Source organism: Saimiri boliviensis, chromosome 14 (genome assembly GCF_048565385.1).
Source record: "Saimiri boliviensis isolate mSaiBol1 chromosome 14, mSaiBol1.pri, whole genome shotgun sequence".
Lineage (NCBI taxonomy): Eukaryota > Metazoa > Chordata > Mammalia > Primates > Cebidae > Saimiri > Saimiri boliviensis.
Window position 1 is genome coordinate 71,986,916 of NC_133462.1, and position 25,630 is coordinate 72,012,545.

Sequence of the window (25,630 nt, forward strand, 5' to 3'; positions counted from 1 at the left end):
TGGCTTCCCTTTACTAGAATGGATAATAAAGAGTTGACTGTATTTTTACATAATATTTGAAAGCAGAAAGCAAGTTTTCTTGGTTGTGTTTTTATGACTTACTTTTTAAAGAGTTTGCTAAATACAAACTGCTGCAGATACTCAATTTTATATGTAATTTTTTCCTTTTTTTCTATTCATGTGTTAGTTTGTGACTTACATAAACTAGCAGAAAAGTATGGGCCAAAAATTTCTTTATAAACAAGGAAAAAAATTGACATTGCATATATTGTTAATCAAAAATCTGTGTATATTTTACTACCTGCTTTACCTTTCTGATTCAGGTGAAGTATTTGATTACTTAGTTGCCCATGGAAGAATGAAAGAGAAAGAGGCTCGTGCAAAATTTAGGCAGGTATGGAAAGTAGTTTTCAACTTTGTTTTGCTGACATTATTAGTGATGTACAAGGGACAGTATTACAAACTGGACTTCACAACACATGGTATTTTAAAAAGAAGAATTCCTGCTTTCTTACATTTTTAAGGATGGAAAACTCCTAAAAAATAAACCTTTCCTGAATTTAAATAGTTGCAGATGGTTATTTTTACATTGTCGTAAAGAGTAAATATTTATAGATGAGGCTTACCTAATGAACTGTCTGAGGGTCCCGGAAGCATAGACTAGACGGAGATAGAAAAAAAATAGTTAACCCTTTGATGTCTTTATCCAATAATTATTATAAATTATTACTGGTTTTATATGTACAGCATATATGTGTACTGTTAAAGAGGTTATTGTATTCTTTTAACTAAAGATGTTTTGGTGTTTAAACTCTCTTTTGTAGATTTAAAGCATATAGTTAATTTGATTTAACCAAGTAGGCAAGAAACTTTGCAAATAAGGCAGAGGAATATGGTAAGATATTCGTATTTCCAGTTCAACTTGAATACGACTTATAGAAATGATAAAATTAAAAAACTTTATCTAGAATTTTATTTTTAATTTTTAGAACTGAAGTGAGTGAAATAAGCATACATATAAGTTGCCATAGAAATAGAAAATCAGTGAATTGTAAATTGTTCATAAAATGTCCTAGTTTAAGTGGACAATTTACTGTATCCTAAACTTTTAGTAAATTTAGAATTTTTATTTAAAAATGGCTCACTACCTCTTCTGTCTCTGTGAACACTTTAATTCTACAATTAAAGAGGTTCTGTGATCAGTATGTTTGGAAAAGACTCTTACATGTTAACGTGTTAAACAAATAGAGAAGTTTTGAAGGGGAGGGGAGGAAAAAGCCTGTTTAACTTGTTATAATGTGGCATTCTCCAGGTTGACCATGGAATGAGTGTTTGTTTTGTGAAACTTCTGTTATTAATATCTCACAGAATTACTGCTTTTTGGAACACAATTTGTGAAGTGCTTTATACCAAAGACATGTGTAACCCTTTTATTTGGGATAGATTACTGGAAGTATTCCTGTTGAAATAGCTGAAGGTAAAGACAACTGGTAATAAGGAAAGCAACGTTAAGAAACCGAATGGTATTCAACCACGTACTGCTAAATTATTTCCTTTCCTGGGATGGAAGTTCAAGCTTACCCTTAAATAAAGTATTACACACATTCTTTTATTTTTTAATTTTTATTTATTTTTGAGATGTAGTCTTGCTATGTCACCCCGGCTGGAGTGCAGTGTTGTTAACTTGGCTCACTGAAACTTCCATCTCATGGGTTCAAGCAGTTCTCCTACCTCAGCCTCCCGAGTAGCTGGTATTACAAGTGCACACCACCACACCCAGCTGATTTTTGTATTTTTAGTGATGACAGGGTTTTACCATGTTGGCCAGGCTGGTCTCCAACTCCTGACATCAGGTGATCTGCCCACCTTGGCCACCCAAAGTGCTGGGATTTCAGGCATGAGCCACTGCACCCAGCCACACAAATCATTTTAAATATTACTCATTTAATATCAGTCACAGTAGCTTTTGTTAGTAGCAGACCAGCAAGAAAGGTACAATTTGCATTAAATATTCCCATTGGAATCCTAGTGTTTACTTTAAAGATGATTGCTACTTACTCTTATTTTTTTAGGCAGCTAGTTTTACTTATTTTTTGATAGGTGTAGAAAATGGTACTGGGTACTATATGGAATTAGAGAAATTGGAAGTGCCTGCTATTTTAAAGAGCTTTTCATCTTGCTGGTGAGTGAGAGCAGTATAGGAAGTTGGGACACAGATATTTTTATAGAAATACAAATAATGACTAAAATTGGCTTGTGTTTTGAAATAAAGTCTGAAATGTTTTGAAACCAGCTTCATATATCTCACATTGCAGAGACTGAGTGCCAAATGAATGCTGTTTAAATTGGAAAACAATGGAAAATATTTTCTTTATAATTTATTCTTTTACTGTAAATTTTAAATGTTATTTAATATCTATTTATGTTTGCCCAAAACTAAAAAAGTTACTAACTCATATTTTTAGAAACCAGAGACATGCAAACATCCTTACACACGTGGATACACATACGTTATTTTGTAGTTACCTGACTGAAGGTAAATTTTTACTTAAATTTATTTTTGAGGAGCTTAATTTTCTTTACGGATTTGATTTAAACTCTTACAGAATTAATAAATATATAGTTACTTTTATTTGCTTTTTTATTTTAACAGTAAAAGAATGTGTGTATTAATACTGTGTCAGCAAGGATAAATGTAAATATGTCCTTGACTTTACTTTTAGAAATACTGAAGACACTAGAGCAGTTTAAGACCACTTAGCAGCCATTGCCTGTATAATGCTTTTCTACCACTTCAACCACAGGAATTCCTGACCCATTTATAGATATTAATAATTGCAAAGTAACCGTGATAACTCTCAATGGAAAACACTGATGTGTGTGGTCTTACTGTTATTACCCAGCTGATTGTAAATCATGTTTTTAAGATTCATAACAGAAGACTCATAGGGAAGTTCCTGTATCCTATTTATGGAAGTACAGAATGTTTTGAGATGGGAAGATCTAGCTGTAAAACAATGCAGTAAAAGTTGGGCTTGTGGAGGGGGATTCTTGCAGTGAGTCAGAAAACAGAACTTCTTTCATGGCAAAAACTGTTCCCTGCTAAGCAAGTGTGGTAATACTATAATAAACTACCACTGATAGCTCAGAGGTCATAGTATTTGGGGATCACACGTGCTTAATACAGAGGATTATTTGTAATTATCTTTCCGTTCTTAATGCTTTGAGGCTCAGGAAATGTTTGATTCTAGAAGTGCTTGGAGAACTGCTTTCATAGATACCATTCTGTCTGACATGAATTGCATGGCCTCTGATCATGTTTGGTAACCAAATTATTATCTGTTGCGCACCTTCAATGGATATACAAACATGTGACTAATAAAAGATAATGTCATTATCAGCAAATTTCTATCACCCATGATAAAAAATAATCTTACAATCTGAACATACTATAACCTATATAGTATGTCCAATAAAATATACATATAAATAAATGTATATATCTTTTGGCTCATGAACATAATTTAGTGAAAATTGAGTATTAGAATTTTGAAGCTTATTGCTTAAGAAAACTAGTACTACAAATGTTAATCATGAGATCCTTCTGTATTTTTAGGAATCATACTTAAAATTGATCATAATCATTCCCAGTCACCCTGCCCAAAAACATGTAGTGGTTCTGCAGTATCTGCTTACTTTTGAATTCAGGATTTTATCAACCTGTTTGTCAAGATCTGACTCCCACTATCACCATTTTTCCACCTCTTTTTCTTTAAATGTGTTTTGGTTTGGTTTTGTTTGGTTTGGTTTTGTGGGGTTTTTCTGTTTGTTTGTTTGGTGTTTTTGTTTATTTTTTGGTTTTGAGACTGGTTCTTACTGTGTCATCCAGGGTGGTGTGCAGTGGTGTGAAAATGGCATATTGCAGCCTCAACCTCCTAGGCTCAAGAGATATTCCTGCTTCAGACTCTGTGTAGCTGGGACCACAGGTGCACACCACCACACCTGGCTAATATTTTTATTTTTTTTAGAGATGGGGGTCTCACAGTGTTGCCAAGGCCTGGTCTTGAACTCCTGGCCTCAGGCAACCCTCCTCCCACTGCAGTGTCCCAAAGTGCTGGGATTACAGGCATCAACCCCAACCTGCTTTTCAAATACACAGTTCCCTTGTCATTAATTCATTTCACCACCTTACCCCCACCTCCCCATCCCCAGATCTCTACATTTTAAAATATTTCTGTCCTTCAAGGATGGCTTAGACTAAATAGCACCTCTTTCAGGAAGCGTTTCCAACTGAAAATATTCTTTATTTTTTATGATTCTCATAAAAAGGTAGAGTTCTATGATTCCACCTTATAAAGAAATAATATATACGTCTTTATAATATATAGAAAAGTAATAAATATATACCTCTCTAAATAATAATACATACCTCTAGAATACAAAGTACATAGAGCATATATACCTTATTTTCTCTTCTTAATCATATTGTAAGCTCCTTAAGAACAGAGTCCATGTAGTACTCATTTTTGTATTTGCCTAGCTACCAGCACATTTTCTTGCACATAGGAGGTGCTCAATAAACTGTTGAATCAAAATGAATTAAATGGAATTGTATATTACTCATTGTGTGTTGATGATTTTGTTTGGAATTCATGTTTTCTGTGTCTTTGAACAATTTTAATATACATTAGAATAACTTTATAATACTGAAATATCAGTTCACTTCTACTTTGAAGTTTTTTTTTCACCCATATTCCTATTAGCATGGTCATATTTCACATCACCTTTAGACTTTTAAAAAGTCTCATTTCTATCTCCATTTGTAAATACCTAACATTCAAACTATGTTTATATTTAACTGAATCCACAGAATTGAATGTTCTGCTGTGCATAAAATGACCATCCTTCTATTCATCAGATATAATTATATGTACAAAAATAGTTCTTAATTGATTGCTATCAGATTCTTTCCACTTCTGTATTTTATGTAATAAAGAAGTAACATAGAATTGTTTATAATCTATTTCTCTTATATTTTTGGCCTTTAAACTGTTGGGTTCCTCCTTGTTTAGCCCTTGTCCCAAAGAGCTCTATGTAGTGGTTAAAAATTATGGCTGCATACAAAATCTAGTTTCAGGCATAGAATACTTTACCTGACTGAATTAGTGACAGAGTTAAGATTGAATTTCATTTTCCCCTCTTTATTATTGCTGGTCAGCTTTCTTTTTAAGGCTCAAAAATTTTCCCTTCTCTTTATATATAAACAAACAAATAAGGATACTGCTAAATACCTCATTGATAAGTTCTTAGTGAATTGGCCTCACTAAAGAAACATACCTTGAGCACATTTTATGTAATTCCTAGAATAGAGTTTTGCTTTTTTAACTTGAGGCAATTATCTTAAAATACTAATTCATGTGTGCCAAAGCTTTTATTTCAACATTGTAATAAACCATTTGACCAAAACTATAAATTGTATACATTCCAATTATAATGATCCATATGAAATCTTCACAGCCTCTGACAAAGAAACATTTTATTGTATTTTAGCAAGAGAATATTACTTTTCCTATTTTCTACATTTATGAGCAATTTAATCACTTTAATGTATCTAGTTTTCTGAACTAAAGGCATAGCAGATTTATTAAATATTACCTTGAAATCCAAGTTAGTAATTTATCTAAATTCAAGGTGATTATTGGGGAAAATTGTTTTTTTAATCATAAAATAATTTGACCCTTTTATCCAAATATTTATTCCAGATTGTATCTGCTGTACAGTATTGTCATCAAAAGTGCATTGTTCACCGTGATCTTAAGGTAAGCTTCTGATTTTAATTTTTTTAAAAAACTGTATTATTAATATATATTTAATAATAATATTAGAGCTGTCTTCTTTATTGCCTAACTGCACTATTAGACACTATGCAGGTAGTCACTTTTTTATTTTAACAGCAACTTTATGAAAGGTAAATATTTCACTGAGTAAATGAAGAAAATATGAGTAAGAAGTTATCTAGCTTTAAAGGCTAGAGGATTTGATTCACCATTAATTAGCTTGTTTTAAATGCATAGATGTGGAATTTTGTTCCCAGCCAAAAGTGTGGGACCTCAGACAGAAGCAAAGTCAGAGCACAGACCCATGTTTGCCTAATGTAAGATGCAATATTCATTCTCTACCCTAAAGCTCACTGTTTCCTCAAAGAATTAGGAAAGTTTTTTTTTTTTGGTCCCACCCCCACCTAAGGAAAGTTTTCAAACATTTTTATAAACACTAGATGCATATAATAGTATAAATGAGCTTACTTTGGAATAAGAAATGTGTAGTCAGTAAATGATTGTGCCACAGATTTTGTGACACAACAGTGTAAGTTGTTGAAACCATTTAAGTAAGTTGAAAGTGGAAACACCCTGAGCTAAAATGTTTACATCTCTTTTTCCTTTTTTCTCTATTCTTCCAAATTTGATTTGCATTGTTCCTTACATAGAAGTCTGATTTTTCTTTTTTCCTAATCATCTTTATCAACTACTAGCATCAGTTTGGGTTGTATTTGAATATATGACCCTAAATAGTTGCCAAAAGTCTAAAGTCTAATTCTCCATTTTAGCTTCTGTTTTTCAGAGCTTATGATTTTTCTGTTCCTCCAATTTTTTTTTTATTTCTTGGTTTCCTTCCTTGGCTATTTTAAGGGGAATCACTTCCATGACAAATGAGAAAGAAGAGAACTGTTCCTCTGCTTCTGTGCCTGATTCCCAGTTTATCATCTCATTTCTTATATGAAAAAGATCTTCAAAAAATAATCATGTTCAAAACCTTGTGTTTTCCCTTTAGTCCAGTAGAGTGAGTTTTCCTATACACTCTTGGAAGGAGACCTCGGAACCCCCCTGCAGCTCTTCTTTTCTGAGGCAGCTTGGATACTTTGATATCCGTTCAGACATTTTTAGAGAGACTGAAAAAAGTCCAGCTTACTTACAAACAGCTTCAGAAACTTACAGTGACCAGGCTCTTACATCAGAACATCAAAATAACCTGGTTTTGTCACATTTCAAAAATGTTACAATCTAATATGCATTTTTCCAAATATATGTGCTTTTATAGTATTTATTTAATAAATGATACCCCATTTTTATTGTCTATTTTAGGTGCTAGGTGTATCTGCGTTTTCCAAAATAAAATGAAAGCAAATATCCCAAGCTGGTATGCCATAAAACAATAACAACAACAAGGGTTGGGGGGTTAGGGAAGGAAGAGCTATGTGATGGGTAGAGTGCTTGACTCATGATTGTTAGACCTTCCAGTGATATAGAGTAGTCTGATTTTTGTTTTAGTCAAATTTTATTCCTTTTTGGAACCTGCTAAGACACATCGGCAAAGTAATCTGTAACTTTGTTAGTCTATCCATCCATTGTAATAGAGTTTGAAACAAAACATGTACAAAAGCAAGTCCTTTGTTAAGTTGCTTCTATTTACAAAAGGGACATTTAAAATACTGTCTTTGAGTGATTCTGCTTTAGGATTTTGGAAAACCAGCATCTCACCGCATTGGGGGATAATTCACTGCTTTCTGTGTAAATATACTTCAAGAAGAGAATCTGGTTTTAGAACAGCAATAAGACGCTTAAAACAGACAAGATCTAATGGAGGCTATATTTTGTTTGGTCATGTTTCACTTAAACAGTACTTTGTTGAGGAATGATTCTACAAGAGAGGACAAAGGAATGAAGTAGTAGTCACAGAACCCCTGACAGGCAGTTACTTTAGATATACGCTTGAGGCTTGCATTAACCAACAATACCCTATTAAAATAGAACTCCTTTGGGTAATCTTGTTGGTTTTAAGTCCAAAATGGATTAGTGTTATGTACTTTAGAGTAGGTCACATAAAGATACACTTCCAGGATGTTTCTGACTATGAGGAAAAAAATGAGTTTAAAATAACCTATGAAAGAAAATGGGTTTTAAATAACCTTTCTTAAGTAGTTGCATGTATGCATATAAAGAGAGCTTTCTTTTTATAGTGTCAAAATGTAGTCTTATATAGATGTAACTCAGAACAGTTACGCATTGAAGTACCATACTGGGCTTCTAAATTTGATATTACATTTAGAAATAAGAGGCAAGAGATATGTTAGTTTAGAAGCTAAAACACTTTTAACAAATATTTTTATTTTACGTAGGCTTTTTACATCATTCTTTTCATTATTTTCCTCTTAGGCTGAAAACCTTCTCCTTGATGGTGATATGAATATTAAAATTGCTGACTTTGGTTTTAGTAATGAATTTACAGTTGGGAACAAATTGGACACATTTTGTGGAAGCCCACCCTATGCTGCTCCTGAGCTTTTCCAAGGAAAGAAGTATGATGGGCCCGAAGTGGATGTGTGGAGTCTGGGCGTCATTCTCTATACGTTAGTCAGTGGCTCCTTGCCTTTCGATGGCCAGAATTTAAAGGTATCCGCTAAATTTGATATTAATGTTTTATCCTTAAGTATGATCATTTCAAAAACCAGTTGTAAGTGCTTTCTTTCACTTTTATTAAGGAACTTCGGGAGCGAGTTTTACGAGGGAAGTACCGTATTCCCTTCTATATGTCCACAGACTGTGAAAATCTTCTCAAGAAATTATTAGTGCTGAATCCAATAAAGAGAGGCAGCTTGGAAGTAAGTAAATTTTTGTATTCCAAATTTAAATTTTAACAACTAAAATACTCAGGAACTGAAGAGCATTTTTCTTAGGAAAATTGCAAATTATTAAAATCTGCCTTTTGTTTAGAGATAGGGAAAATGACGTGACTTTTTTCACTATTCAAAAGTTGCCACGGTAGCTATCTCTAAAAACTATTATTTTTTTCTTTGTTCTGTAGTGCAGCATTAAATTAAAAAAACACAAAAATAGAGATAAAATTGAATTTTAGTTAGAGAAGGAGGAAAACCTAGCCGGTCAGAAATTGCTTTGTTCAAAACAGAAACCTTATTTTTAGTAAGTATTCAATAAATATTTCAAGGATAAAAGAAAATAGTGAAAAATCTAATGTAGTGAATATTTCACAGCTATATCTGAAATTGGTATCTAGTATTTAAAAGTGTAATAGAAACCTCTCAACTTTAGTAAAGAAAATTTACAAATATTTAAGTAGAACATATTGGAAACAGGCATTTAATTTCTTAACACATTGTATTACCTACATACATTCCATATGTGAGGTTATTTATAATAATAGACACTATTATAAATGGACTAAGTATGTTGCAGCCAAATAATACCAGAGGTTCACATAACCAAAATGTCTACTGTTTTTTATTTCTTCCGGCGCTGCAATTAGAATAATTTATTTCTTAAGTATTTTGCCCATCTGTTTTTAAGAATATTTTAGCCTTTACTAAGATATTTTCAGAGATTCAGCATGCATTATTCACTAGTACTTTTTGTCTTCTTTTATTTACCTTAGTAGAAGGGGAAGAGAATTCAGAGAATTAACCTCATATAAACTGTACTTTTTTAGTGTAGCAGTGGGGCTTTCTGGCACGGACTTCATGCTGTTTAGGAGGCAGCCTTAGAGCAAGCCATCCCTGTGTACAGAGCTCTCAGGTTAGTGTGGGCTTTGTAATTTTATTTCCACAAATATTTTTCAATAGAAGATACAGCATGTTTTGATGGAAGTTAAGGGATGGTGACTTCCATTGGGAAATTATTTTAAAGGCATTACATCAGTTAATCAATTATCAGGATTTTTTTACTGAGTTCTTTGTTTAAATGTGATTAGTTATATCTTATGAGTTTTGTGGGCTTTTACCCCCTTTGGGGTTAAAAGATACGATAATAATGCTTTAATAGAGAACATGTACTATATAAAGCCCACTTTTATGTCACTTCTTTTGAAACCTTTCCATCATTATTCATAGAAAAATTAGGTGAAATATTTAAAAAGCTAAAATTGTTGACTCTCATATCAGTTCTAAAATAATTTTAAAACTTTTGAGAACATGTCTTGTAATCCTGCTTTGTGACCTTTATCATAAGAACTCCACTTTACCTGAGTGTCACTTAATAAAATGCTGAGTTGAAGCAGCAGCTTAGCTAATGAGCAGAGCAAATAGAATATACAAAAATTATTTTGGGGGAATAGATATTACAAATCTCTATGGACAGTCGATAAGATATGCTTGTGTCTTAAAGATGATTAATTTATAGTAGCCAAACACTTTAGTCTTTCATCATTAGTATTAAAATATTGAGAATCAAAATACTAGCACTGAGTTGACTTTAAAAGCCAAATTATTACTAAAATATTTGATCATCAGAATCTCACTCTAATTTATTTCAGTATAGTCCGCAACTTCCTGTTCCAGCTTACTAAAACAAAGCTTTTCAGCTATGAAATCATGAGTTCACATTGGAAATATTATTATAATATTATAGATATTACTATACACAGGCTGGTTTGCTTCATAGTTTCCAGAAATGACTTTCCAGGGAAATTTGACACCATTTTTTTAAAAAAGAAATATCTCTTATACCATGCCTTAAGAAACTCTCCTAGAAATATTGGTGACTTCAAAAATTATTAGTCTTCATTTTTATTTGTCATACCAATTTTAGTAGCTTTACAGTAAAAAATCTGTAAACTTTTTTTAAAAAGCTATTTCAAAACACATCTTCATTATGTAAGCATAACATTTTATGCATCAGTAATGTTTTATATCATGTTACATTCTTTTTTTTAACCTTAAAAGCTTTTGATACGCACTTCTTGCTTTGTCATAAGAATGCGTTCTTTCCTTTTTAATAGCTATGTTATTCTCCTTGGGTTATATGTAATAATTTATTTCCCTGCTTGTTGCACATATGAGTTGTTTCCATTGTTTTTGATAAAAATAATGTGGTTTACTTTTCTCCCCTTTGGGATAAATGCTTAGATAAATTCTTCAGAGTAGAGTTACTGGGTCAAGGGGTGTAAGTGATCTGATAGCTCTTTTATCATTGCCAAAAGATGTGTGTGACCCAAGGCTTTTGAATGTACCTGTTCTCCATAGCTTGATTCAATATTGGATATAAATTGTAGTATTTGATGCCTTGCTTTTATTTGTATTTATTTTATTAGTAATAAAATGGAATATTTTTAATGAACACTTTGTGCTTCTTCATGTATAAGCTCTCAGTGTCTTTTAACTACTTGTCTTGAGTCTGGTTAATAAGCCTCATAAATTGGTACCAACTTTGTATATTTTAATATAAAATACTTTTTCTGGTAATTTACACATTTTAAAAAAATGGGACATCATGAATATTTTTTCAGTGTTATTTTAGTGTTGTGAATTATTGATTAGAGTATCCTCTAGTCTTTATTTACTATAGATTTTGCTAATATTGAAATTTGATTTAGAGAATCTTACATGGCTGCTTATTGTTTCAAACTTATTTAACTTCATGTTGCTATCAGATCTAACTGTATATTTTGCTAAACTTTCTTAAAGACTTTTAAGTTAAATGCCTTATTTATCATCTGTGAAAATAAAAATTAATGAAATTAGTTTCACATGCTATTCGATCTGTAGTTTATTTCTAGGTATAAGCAACCAGCTGTATAATTTTTTCAGGTTATATATGTGAATGCTGTCAACTCTTTCTAATTGGATTAGTCTGGAACTTTTATGTGTGTTACTGTACTCTCATAATGAGGACATTATGATTTCAAAAGGATTTGTGTTTTATGTTGTACACTAGAGTTTTTTAAACCCATTTATTGGAATAATGGTATGTCTAGATTTTTTTTTATTAGAAACTGAAAAAGTTTTCTGCTTTCCCTGTTATATACGTGTTCTTTCATTTTTCCCATCTTTAACCAAAATGGACTAATATTGCCTTTCAGAGTAATACAAAATTTGAGCCTGAAGCAAAGCTCCTCTTATTGCCCTCTCTTTGTCATCATTGGTCCCCCCAAAAAAGTGTTTATTTTGACTTTTAATACTTAATTTTTCAGCTTTTACTAAAATAATCTTTACAATCTTGTTTATGTCTACCAAGTGACAGTAAAGCAAAAAGAAAAAAATTCAAAATTATTTTATTTAAATGAAAGATTTCTGTGTACAGATTTGGAAGCATATAGTATATTTTACAAAAGTTGAAATCATTTAATTGAAATTATTTCCATCTGGCTGTTCTAAATTCCGTATGTTTTAAAAGTGCACCTAAGGCCAGGCTTGATGTCTCGTGTCTGTAATCGAGACATTTTGGGAGGCCAAGGCAGACAGATAAGCTAAGTCCAGGACATCAAGACCAAATCGGATAACACGGCAAAACTGTCTCTACAAAAAAAATTCTAACATTAGCTGGTGTGGTGTCACACATTTGTAGTCCTAGCTACTCAGGAGGCTGAAGCAGAGGATTTCTTGAGCCTAGGAGGCTGAAGATGCAGTAAGCCATGATTGCACCACTGCACTGTATCCTGGATGACAGAACAAGATCCTGTCTCCAAATGAAATAAGATAAAATAAAATAAATGTGCACCTAATTATAGAGTATACATTTCCCATAGCTAGTTTAATTCTTTAATTCATCTGAATCAATTATTTTATAGTCAGCAGGCAGTCATTTATGCTCATTGTAAACTATGTTTTATGTTAATTTTAGAATTTTTTTTTGTCTTCTAGTTTCTCATGAGATATCGGAAATGAAATTGGAAGTGGATGAGTTTATTCAACTAGCTTCTATGTCTAGTGCAGTTTGTTGGCCTAGTTCTTTATACCATTCCTGAAACCACCCAGACTAGGGTTACATGATCTCTTGTAGGTCACGCAGTACCTCCATTTCCTGGGAACATTTCTTCCTCAACGTTTAATGTTAACTCTTTTGGTTACCATAAAAGAATTCTACATGGTCATGAGGTTCACACAACTCAGGGCAGGTAGTACATATCTCTCTTCCCTTTCATGTATCCATACTTTGTTGCTTTCTGTGCTTTATTTTTGGAAAAAGACCCTCAGATTTTGAATTAACAGAGTTAAACTCCCACATCTTCCCTTTCTTAAGGAGATTTTCTTTCCAACCTTTATCTTCCATTCTGAGAATACTACTTTTATTCTGCTTTGAAATACAACTGGTATTGTGAGACAAACTGCTAAGTAGACTCTTGGTGATTCCCAAGTGACTAGAATATAATAAAGTGAAACAAAACTGTTGATTCTCTCATTGCTGCCCAATTCTCTTTCCTTATCACTGCATTTTCTACTTTTCCTGACTCAGTCTAGCCTCAAATCTAGTTTTGTGTGAGGATGAGCAGAGTCAGTCCTTCTGTGTCCACCTGTTGTTTTTTTCCTGTGCTGATTATAAAATGTTGTATAAAATGTAGCATTTCTCCATTGCCTCTTAGATCAAATTTAAATTCATCGCCTGAAGATACTAAGCTTTCTTTCATTCTTTCATTCTAGATGATCTGTATGCTTAGTAAAAGAAGGGTGCCTCTTTATTGTTTCTCACGTCCTTCTGCCGTGACTTTCCACCATTCCAAATTCTGCTTATATTTCAAATCAGTTTACATCCTGCCCACTTAACAATTCCTTCCCTGAAAATCCCAGCCCACACTTCGAGTTGTTCTTTTGGTCTTTATTAATACTCACTGCTAATAGCACAACTTTAAATAATTAATTCAACTGTGTATTCAAATAGTTTTGGCTGATGCCTATAATCTCATCACTTTGGGAGGCCCAGGTGAGTAGATCACCTGGGGTCAGGAGTTTGAAACCCAGGAAGCGGAGGTTGCAGTGAGCTGAGATTGTGCCACTGCGCTCCATCTCAAAAAAAAAAAAAAATTGACCAGGTGCCGTGGCTCATGCCTGTAATCCCAGCACTTTGGGAGGCCAAGGTGGGTGGATCACCTGAAGTCAGGAGTTCAAGAGCAGCCTGGCCAACATGGAGAAACCTCATCTCTACAAAAAATACAAAATTAGCTGGGCATGGTGGCGCATGTCTGTAATCCCAGCTACTTGGGAGGCTGAGGTAGGAGAATCACTTGAACCCAGGAGGCAGAGGTTGTGGTGAGCCAAGATTACACCATTGCACTCCAGCCTGGGCAACAAGAGTGAAACTCCATCTCAAAAAAAAAAAAAAAAAGTTTTTGGATTTCATAAGTAAATATATTTCCCCAGATTAAAAAAACAAATCACTTAAGGGTTTGATCCGTGCATATATTTTTTTCTGACATGAACATGTAAATATGAAGTGAGCACTTCATTTTCCGTCTGATTGCGTATTTCCCAAATCAAATCAAATCTGCTATTGCTCCTATATTTCTTGCTTAATTTATAGAAACCCTATTCTTTCAGGTACCTGATTTAAAATTCTCAGAACCCTCTTGCATTCCATTTATTCCCTCAGAACCAAAATGAATCTTACCATCAAGTGCAATAGATTATACTTCTGGTTTCTTTCTTCCATTTCCTCATGTCTAGTTCAGTCCTCTCTTCTCTTTCCTGGACATAATAACAGCTTCATGAGGTGTCTTCTTATTGCTAATCCCTGGATTCTTTCTTACCCAGGGATCCTGTAGCAACATTATTTTAAAACACTACCTTATTCAAAAAACAGCAGACATCTGTAGTGAGAAAAATAGTAAGGCACAGCCTTTGTCCTCAAGGACTTTAAATAACATGAAGGAGATAAACCTATACACAACTGCTGTAATTAAAGGTAGAGTTTAATAACAGTAACACTAGGCTATAAGGAGAGTTCCATGGGAATGCAGGAGAAGGACAGATAAGTGATTAAGACGAGGTTTTATTCATTCAATTTACAAATATGTATTGACCATTTAGGACTGGGTACTTTTATGTGTTGGATATGCAATATTGAACAAACCAAACATGGGTCATTCTTTGATTGGATTTATGGTCTTGTGGTGGAGATACATGATTAACAGGTAAACCAAAATATTACATAATGACAAGCTACATTCAATTGTAGGGAAAGATTAGGGTGCCATGAAAGAGAGTAACGGAAAGGACCCAGACTTCATGTGGTCATTTTGAAATAAAAAGGAACTTAGGTGGGAAGATAGGGGAAAACATTCTAGGCAAATATCCTTGTCTTTTATTTCACTGAGAAAATAGAAACCAAAAGTCATGAGTACTCTTCACTTTCCATTCCCATACCTTAAACACTACTGTTGAGACCAACTGACAGGAGGGATGGGGGGCAAGCAAGATGAGGCAGACACAGGGTACCATGAGGAAAGTCTGTTACTGCTGTGACAGGGATGTTGGAAATTACTATTACAGACAAGGCCATCCAATGAAACCTCACCAAATGTGCATGACTTGCAATTTACTGCCCAACTGTGGTCTCTACTGAAAAATAGCAATCTGTCACCCTCACAAAGCCAGTGCTGAAGAGAGATGATCAAGTACCACAGTGATGACTACAGTAACTTCTTGTGTTCCATCAGTCCAGATTACATGTTCGAGCACAGCAAGCAGATGCAGAGTCAACGTCGGTGAGGACTGTCCAGTATCCGATGGCTTGTTTGAATTCTAACAGTTGTCTAGTGATGGCTCTGTGGCAAGGGCTGTGAAACTTAATAAGCAGCAGATGGACATCACTGTGAATTGGGCTGGGGGCTTGCACCATGCAAAGAAGTCCGAGGTATCTGGCTTCTGTTGTATCAGTGACATTGTCTTGGCCATCCTGGAGCTGCTAAGTATCACCAGAGGGTACTGTATATAGACATTGATATTCACCATGGCGATGGCTTGGAAGAGGCCTTCTATATCACAGACTGGGTCATGACTATGTATTTCCCTAAGTATGGAGAGAACTTTTCAGGAACTAGGGACCTACAGGATATTGGGGCTGGCAAAGACAAGTATTATGCTGTTAAATACCTTTTCCAAGATGGGATTGACGACGAGTCCTATGAGGCCATTTTCAAGCTGGTTATGTTCAGAGTAATGGAGGTGTTCCAGCCTAGTGCAGTATTCTTACAGTGTGGCTCAGACTCCTTATCTGGGGATTGGTTAGGTTGCTTCAACCTGACCATCAAAGTGCATGCTGGCCTGTCACAGTGACTCACATCTGCTCCCAGCACTTTGGGAGGCTGAGATGGGAGGATCACTTGAGATCAGGAGTTTGAGACCAGCCTGGCCAACATGGTGAAACCCCGTGTCTACTAAAAATACAAAAATCAGTCAGGCATGGTGGTGCACTCCTGTAATATCAGCTACTTAGGAGGTTGAGTCATGAGGTTGAGTCAAGAGGCAGAGGTTGCAGTGAGCTGAGATCATGCCACGACCCTTCAGCATGGGCAATTGAGTGAGACTCCATCTCCCCCCAAAAAAGGAAGGGGGCATACCAAGTGTGTGGAATTTGTCAAGAGCTTTAATTTGCCTATGCCAATGTTGGGAGGAGGTAGTTACATCATTTGTAATGTTGCAGAGTGCTGGACATAGGAGACAGCTGTGGCCCTGGATACAGACATCCCTAATGAGCTTCCTTCCATACAGTAACTAGTTGGAATACTTTGGACCAGATTTCAAGCTCTACATCAGCCCTTCCAGTATGACTAGCCAGAACATGAGTGAGTACCTGGAGAAGATAAACAGTGACTGTTTGAGAACCTGAGAATGCTGCCCCACACACCTGTCTCCACATGCAGGTGATTCCAGAGGATGCCAGCCCTTAAGAGAGGGGCGATGAGAGTGAAGAAGACCCTGACAAGCACATCTCAATCTATTCCTCTGACAAATGAGGGAACAGTTCTCCGACTAATGAGATGGGAGAGGGTGGCCACAAGAACTCTTTCAACTTCAAAAAAGCCAAGAGAGTCAAAAGAGGATGAAAAAGAGAAAGACCCAGATAAGAAGAACAAAGTCACAGAAGAGGAAAAAATCAAGGAGGAGAAGCCAGACGCCAAAAGGGTCAAGAAGCAGGTCCAGCTCTGGCTTCTTGCCAAGTTCCCTACCTTTCTCCCCCAACATCTCAGATTTTATATTTTCTATTTCTCTGTGTATTTATAGGAAAATTTATTAAATATATCCCCAGGGTCTAGACAGAAACCAAGGCCCTGAGCCCCGGGCAGCTATGCTGGGTGAACTCTTCTACGAGCTGCCTTGCCACCCATCCTTCCATTCTTCCCCAGTTCTTAACTTTGAACCATAAAGTGTGCCAGGTCTTGGTGAAAGGGATACTTTTATGTAACCATAAGACAAAATCCTGAAATGCCAAATATCTGCTTAGCAGCTTTGGAAAGGTGCCCTTATTGAACATTCTATGAAAGGTGGCCGGGTCTTCAAGGATCTCCTGTTCTTTTCAGGCTCCTAACATAACATCAGCCATTTTTAGATTGGCTCTGTTTTTATACCTTCCCAGTGGCCTCAGGTGAGCCAGAAAACTCACATGCCTGCCCTTTTTCTTCCCCTAATTCTTCAGGCAGCAGTTGGTGGTCTAGTTTCCTTTTTGAGATACTATTTTCATTTTTGAGACTCTTTGTAATAAAATGGTATATTTTTTTTTAAAATTTTTAACTGTTTAGACCCCCTCTCACCACTGCCTGTCACAGTGGAAAGATGTGTTTTCTCTTGTTCAATACTTCACTCACTCATCGGTTTATCTACCTTCCTTCTCAGTACCTTACCCCTCCAGTAAGGTTCTCTCTTCTGTAACCATCGAAACCTTATCTCTATGAACTCCTTTTCCTCAGCTTTTATACATACTTGAATGTCTTCCATTAAAAAAGGCATTCCTTCAACCTGGCAATCCCTTTTCAGTGCTGCTGTCTTGCTCCTCCTTTGTAGTGAGTTTTTTTGAACATTATCTACACTTAAACCATCACCTGAGCCGGGCGCGGTGGCTCAAGCCTGTAATCCCAGCACTTTGGGAGGCTGAGGCGGGTGGATCACGAGGTCGAGAGATCGAGACCATCCTGGTCAACATGGTGAAACCCCGTCTCTACTAAAAATAGAGAAAACTAGCTGGGCGTGGTGGTGTGTGCCTGTAATCCCAGCTACTCAGGAGGCTGAGGCAGGAGAATTGCCTGAACCCAGGAGGCGGAGGTTGCGGTGAGCCGAGATCGCGCCATTGCACTCCAGCCTGGGTAACAAGAGCGAAACTCCGTCTCGGGGGAAAAAAAAAAAAAAAAAAAAAAAAAAAAAAACCATCACCTGTTCCTCACCAGTCCATTCACCTTTTGGTTCCTAATGTCACCACTGCACTGAAACTTTCCCCAGCAAAGTCCCCCATTTCTGTTGCTAAACACAAGGGGTTACTTTTTTAGCTATCACCTTATTTGACCATTTGGCCATATTTGACAGTACAGCACTTTCCCCTCTTCAAAGAACTCTTTCCTTGCCTTCCATGTCATGCTGTGCAGGTTTTCCTTTTTGGATTTCTTTTCTTTCTAACCTTTAAATGCTAGTGTTCCTTGAGGCTATACTCTGAGCCCTTTTCCATTCATTCTTATGCTATTCATTCTTCCTGGAGAAGCCCATCTGCCCCCACAGCTTCTGTGCAGCATCATCTGTAGACTAAGGATTCCTGAGTCTCAATCCCTAGCCCAGATTTCTCTTCAGCCTCAGAATAAAGTAACAGAGTAATTATAGAACATGTCTATTGAGATAGCCCATAGTACCTTGAACTCAGCTTGTCTAAAACTGAGCTCCATCCTTCTTGATCCATTCTTCCCTCTCTGAGTTTGGTTTCTCAGTGAATGATACCAGCCTCTCTATTCAGTTATCTGAAGGAGAAATCTGGGCATTTTCTTCCATTTCTTCTTCTTTTTATCTCTCCCCCTATATCCAGTAATGTAGATAGATATATGGATATCTATCCTTTGTAATCATGAATTTTGATTAAAAAGTTCCATAAAACTATAAATCATGAAGTTTTGCTCATTTTTACCAGCAAAATGTTGGACATGTCTTTTGTTTCCATATTGCCACTGTCTACCTTAAAATTGAGGTGTCAACATCATTCTCCTAGATTTTGGCTAAAGCCTCTTAGTTGATTTCTGTGCTTCTAGTCTTGAACCCCTCTAACCCACTCCCTCCATATGGGCCAAAGAGACTTTTCAAAATCATACCTCTGACAGATAACCATTACATGCTGCTTTTGCCTAAGGGCCTCTTTACACCTGTGTTTTCTCTCCTGGTTCTTTGCCTTCCTTCCACTTCCTTTTTGCATGATTGACCCATATTTATCCTACCTGAATCTTACTTTTTACTTACTTAGTATTCTACTATTTATTAATATTACTCCACTTGTTATATTCAACTTGTTATCTTAAATTTGAGAACATCAACAAGGACTTGGGGAACTTGAAGTGTTTCTGTTTAGCTCATGTTTGTTATTTTTCTTCTTTGTCCATTCTCATTCATCATCGTAACAACAAACATCCAAAGAGCTCCCATTAAAGAGTAATGTCTTCATATGTTCTCACTCATAGGTGGGTGTTGAACAATGAAAACACATGGATACAGAGAGGGTAGCATCACACACGGGGGTCTATCTGGGAGAAATAGGGGAGGGACAGTGGGGGGTGGGGAGTTGGGGAGAGATAGCATGGGGAGAAATGTCAGATATAGGTGATATCTTAAAATTGAGGTGTCAACATCATTCTCCTAGATTTTGGCTAAAGCCTCTTAGTTGATTTGTGTGCTTCTAGTCTTGAACCCCTCTAACCCACTCCCTCCATATGGGAGGAAGGCAGCAAATCACACTGCCATGTGTGTACCTATGCAAAAATCTTGCATATTCTTCACATGTACCCCAAAACCTAAAATGCAATTAAAAAAAAGAGTAATGTGTTAATAAAAGGATTGTTAGATTCCTTTGTTTGTATTGATAAGTGTATGGAAGGGTAGGATTTGCTATGGATTTACTTTATATATACTTAAAAGACTTTTAAGCATCAGCTGAGCTACTGCTTCCATATGCTTTCCTCTGCTCATGCAGCTATAGAATTGAATCGGTAAAGATGTTAAGGAGTAGACTAGCTGGATTGGCACTTGATCGGTGTGGGAAGGATTGTATGTACTGTGTTAACTATCCTTAAGTAGTTCATTATGTTCTCTGAGGGCTTTTTGTATTCACCTTCCAACCTAGGAAATTCTGCCAACAACAGAATTTTATTTCTACAGATGCTGGTGCCTGACTCTTGCTCAGGCTTCTGTCAGACTGTTTGAGAGGGGAGAGGTAAGGAACAGGAAAGGCCTTAATATTTTGAGGAATTGTGTGACATCTTTTCTTCTCTGCTTTGCTAATTTGTATTCCCTCCTGTTGTTCACTCACCCCAACATTTTTCCTTTATTGACGAATAATCACTGAAGACATACGGTAGAATTATCATTTGTAGTAGGTCTAGTTTCATTTAAATTAGTTGGATAACGAGAACTTCCCCAACCTAGCAAGACAGACCAAAATTCAAATTCAGGAAATACAGAGAATACCACAAAAATACTCCTCAATTTAACTGAGGAGATAATCACAAAATAAAATAAATAAAAAAAAAAAAACTTGAGAAGAGCAACCCCAAGACACATAATCATCACACCAAGGTGAAACAAAGGAAAAAATGTTAAGGGCATTCACAGGCAAAGGTCAGGTTACTTACAAAGGGAATCCATCAGACTAACAGCAGATCTCTCTGCAGAAACCCTACAATCCAGAAGAGAGTGGGGGCCAATATTCAACATTCTTAAAGAAAGAGTTTCAATTCAAGCCAAGCTAAGCTTCATAAGCGAAGGGGAAATAAAATCTTTTACAGACAAGCAAATGCTGAGAGATTTTATCACCACCAGGCCTGCCTTACAAGGGCTTTTGAAAGAAGCACTAGATATGGAAAGGAAAAGCCAGTACCAGCCACTAAAAAACAACAAATTGCAAAGACCACCGACACTATGAAGAAACTGCATCAACTAATGGGCATAATAAACAGCTAGCATCATAATGACAGAATCAGATTCACACATAATATTAAACTTAAATTTAAGTGGGCTAAATGCCCCAATTAAAAGACACCAACTGGCAAATAGGATAAAAAGTGAAGACCCATTGGTGTGCTGTATTCAGAAGACTCATCTCATGTGCAAAGGCACACATAGCCTCAAAATAAAGGGAGAGAAGAATATTTTCCAAGCAAATGGAAAGGAAAAAAAAGCAGGGTTTGCAATCGTAGTCTCTGATAAAACAGACTTTAAACCAACAAAGATCAAAAAAGACAAAGGCATTATATAATAGTAAAGGGATCAATGCAACAAGAAGAACTAACTATCCTAAATATATATACACACCTAATGCAAGAGTACCCAGATTCATAAAGCAAGTTCTTAGAGACCTACCAAGAGACTTAGACTCCCACACAGTAGTGGTGGGAGACTTTAACACCCCACTGTCACTATTAGATCAATGAGACAGAAAATTAACAAGGACATTCAGTACTTGAACTCAGCTCTGGACCAAGCGGACCTAATAGACATTTACAGAACTCTTCACCCCCAAATCAACAGAATATACATTCTTTTCAGCACCACATCATGCCTATTCTAAAATTGGCCACATAAATGGAAGTAAAACACTCCTTAGCAAATGCATAAGAATGGAAATCATAACAAACAGTCTCTGAGACCACAGTGCAGTCACATTAGAACTCAGGATTAAGAAACTCACTCAAAACCACACAGCTACATGGGAACTAAACAACCTGCTCCTCAATGACTACTGGGTAAATAATGAAATGAAGGCAAAAATAAATAAGTTCTTTGAAATCAATGAGAACAAAGACACAACATACCAGAATCTCTGGGACACAGCTAAAGCAGTGTTTAGAGGAAATTTATAGCACTAAATGCCCATAGGGGAAAGCGGGAAAGATCTAAAATCAACACCCTAACATCACAATTAAAAGAACTAGAGAAGCAAGAGTAAACAAATTCAAAAGCTAGCAGAAGACAAGAAATAACTAAGATCGGAGCAGAACTGAAGCGGGTAGAGACACGAAAAACCCTTCAAAAAATTAGTGAATCCAGGAGCTGGTTTTTTGGAAAGATTAACAAAACAGACCACTTGCCAGACTAATAAAGAAGAAAAGAGAGAAGAATCAAATAGATGTTATAAAAACTGATAAAGGTGGTATTACCACTGATCCCACAGAAATAGAAACTACTATCAGAAATAGAAACTACTAATACCATAAACACCTCTATGGAAGTAAACTAGAAAATCTAGAAGAAATGGATGAATTTCTGGACACATACACACTCCCAAGACTAAACCAAGAAGAAATCAAATCCCTGAATACACCAATAACAAGTTCTGAAATTGGGGCAGCAATTAATAGCCTTCCAACCAAAAAAGCCTAGGACCAGATGGATTCACAGCTGAATTCTAGAGCTCCAAAGAGGAGCTGGTACCATTCCTTCTGAAACTTTTTCAAACATTAGCAAAAGAGAGACTCCTTCCTAACTCATTTTATGAGGCCAGCATCATCCTGATATTAAAACTTGGCAGAAACACAACAAAAAAAGAAAACTTCAGGCCAGTGTCCCTGGTGAACATTAATGTGAAAATCCTCAATAAAATACTTGCAGCTCAAATCCAGCAGCACGTCCAAAAGCCTATCCACAACAATCAAATCTGCTTTATCCCTGGGATGATGCAAGGCTGGTTCACCATATAAATCTATAAACATAATCCATCACATAAACAGAACCAATGACAAAAACCACATGATTATCTCAATAGATGCAGAAAAGGACTTTGATATAAAATTAAACACCCCTTCATGCTAAAAAAAAAAAAAACTTTCAATAAACTAGGTATTGATGGAATATATCTCAAAATAATAAGAGCTATTTATGGCAAACTCAGAGCCAATATCATACTGAATGGGCAAAAGCTGGAAGCATTCCTTCTGAAAACCAGCACAAGACAAAGATGTCTCTCTCACCACTCCTATTCAACATAGTATTGGAAGTTCTGGCCAGGGCAATCAGGCAAGAGAAAAAATAAAGAGTATTCAAACAGGAAGAGAGAAAGTGAAATTGCTTCTGTTTGCAAATGACATGATTGTATATTTAGAAGACCCCATCATCTCCACCCAGAAATCTCCTTAAGATAATAAGCAACTTCAGCAAAGTCTCAGGATACAAAATCAATGTACAAAAATCACAAATACTCATATATACCAATAAGAGATCAACAGAGAGCCAAATCATGAGTGAGCTCCCATTCACAAGTGCTACAAAGAGAATAAAATACCTAGGAATACAACTCACAAGGGATGTTAAGGACCTCTTCAAGGAGAACTATAAACCATTGCTCAAGGAAATAAGAGAGGACACAAACAAATGGAAAAACATTCCATGCTCATGGATAGGAAGAATCAATATTGTGAAAATGGCCATACTGCCCAAAGTAATTTATAGATTCAATGCTGTCCCCATCAAGCTACCATTGACTTTCTTCACAGAATTAGAAAAAACTACTTTAAATTTCATAGGGAACCAAAAAAGAGTCCATATAGCCAAGACAATCCAAAGCAGAAAGAACAAACCTGGAGGCATCACACTACCTGACTTCAAACTATGCTACACTGCTACAGTAACCAAAACAGCATGGTACTGATACCAAAACAGATGTGTAGACAATGGAACAGAACAGAGGCCTCAAAAGTAACGCCACACTTCTACAACCATCTGATCTTTGACAAACCTGACAGAAGCAAGCAATGGGGAAAGGATTCCCTATTTAATAAATGGTGTTGGGAAAAATGGCTAGCCATATTCAGAAAACTGAAACTGGACTCCTTCCTTATACCTTATACAAAAACTAAGATGGATTAAAGACTTAAATGTAAGACCTAAAACCATAAAAACCCTAGAAGAAAACCTAGGCAGTACCATTCAGAACATAGGCATAGGCAAAGACTTCATAATTAAAACACCAAAAGCAATGACAACAAAACCCATCCCAAAATAGACAAATGGGATCCAATTAAACCAAAGAGCTTCTGCACAGCAAAAGAAACAGTAGTCAGAGCGAACAAACACCCCACAGAATGAGAGAAGATTTTTGCAATCTATCCATCTGACAAAGGGCTAATACCTAGAATCAACAAGTAACTTAAACAAATTTACAAGAAAAAAAACAACCCCATCAAAAAGTAGATGAAAGATATGAACAGACACTTCTCAAAAGAAGACATATATGCAGCCAACAAACATATAATTATATATATATAAAGCTCATCATCACTGGTCATTAGAGAAATGCAAATCAAAACCACAATGAGATACCATCTAATGCCAGTTAGAATGGAGATCATTATAAAGTCAGGAAACAACAGATACTGGAGAGGATGTGGAGAAATAGGAATGCTTTTACACTGTTGATGGGAGTGTAAATTAGTTCCACCATTATGGAAGACAATGTGGCGATTTCTCAAGGAACTAGAACCAGAAATAACATTTGACCCAGTAATCCCATTACTGGATATGTACCCAAAGGATTATAAATCGTTCTACTATAAAGACACATGCACACGTATATTTATTGTGGCACTGTTCACAATAGCAAAGACTTGGAACCAACCCAAATGCCCATCAGTGATAGGCTGGATAAAGAAAATGTGGCACATATACACCATGGAATACTATGCAGCCCTAAAAGTGGATGAGTTTCTGTCCTTTGCAGGGACATGGATGAAGCTGGAAACCATCATTCTCAGCAAATTAACATGGGAACCGAAAACCAAACACTGCATGTTCTCACTCATAAGTGGAAGTTGAACAATGAGAGCATATGGACACAGGGAGGGGAGCATCACACACCAGGGCCTGTCATGGGGTGGGAGTCAAGGGTGGGGATAGAATTAGGAGAAATACCTAATGTAGATGACAGGTTGATGGGTGCAGCAAACCATCATGGCATGTGTATACCTATGTAACCTGTAGATTCTGCACTTGTATCCCAGACTTTAAAGTATAATTTTAAAATAATAATAATTTAAAACAATAGTTGGATAAGGTGCTCAAATTACCCAATTAGGTGATAAGAAATCAAGTAACTGGTAGTCTTTTAAGAGTTACATGTCTGCGTGCTCACTTCAGCAGCACATACACACACAAAAAAAAGAGTTACGTGTCTGCACTGCATATTCTCGTAAGTGGGTGTTGAACAATGAGAACACATGGACACAGGGAGGAGAACATCACATAGCAGGGTCTTTTGGGGGCTTGGGAGACAAGGTGAGGGATAGCAGGGGGACAGCGTTGGGGAGGGATAACATTAGGAGAAATACCTAATGTAGATGATGGGGGGATAGATGCAGCAAACCACCATGGCATGTGTATACCTATGTCACAATCCTACACAATGTGCACATGTATCCCAGAACTTTAGGTATAATAAGAAAGAGAGAGAGAGAGAGAGAGAGAGAGAGAGAGAGAGAGAGAGAGAAGAAAAAAGAAAAAGGAAAGGAAGAAAGGAGAGAAAGAATGAAAGAGAAAGAAAAAGCAGGCACAAAAGAGTACATATTTTTGTGCCTGATTCCATTACATGAACTTCAAGACTAAGAAACATTAATGTATGGTGTTGAAAGGCAGGATGAAGGGAGGTAGCTGGGGCATGGGGAGGTTTTGGGGGTAAAA

At 36.1% G+C, this 25,630-nt stretch overlaps 1 protein-coding gene and 2 pseudogenes across 8 annotated transcripts in view; all 3 read left to right on the plus strand.

The window, feature by feature from the left end:
- Nucleotides 1–25,630, plus strand: part of MARK1 (microtubule affinity regulating kinase 1) — a 132,717-nt gene that overhangs the window by 75,812 nt on the left and 31,275 nt on the right. For all 8 annotated transcript variants that reach the window (XM_010340934.2, XM_010340931.3, XM_010340932.3 and 5 more), the window contains exons 6-9: nucleotides 324–394; nucleotides 5,763–5,819; nucleotides 8,214–8,450; nucleotides 8,540–8,659. In XM_010340934.2, coding sequence (XP_010339236.1) covers nucleotides 324–394; nucleotides 5,763–5,819; nucleotides 8,214–8,450; nucleotides 8,540–8,659 — 485 coding nt within the window. The remainder of the gene's footprint in view (nucleotides 1–323; nucleotides 395–5,762; nucleotides 5,820–8,213; nucleotides 8,451–8,539; nucleotides 8,660–25,630) is intronic.
- On the plus strand, nucleotides 8,666–25,433 carry LOC141581080 (histone deacetylase 1 pseudogene; annotated as a pseudogene).
- LOC141581117 (putative histone deacetylase 1-B) lies at nucleotides 16,271–25,458 on the plus strand (annotated as a pseudogene).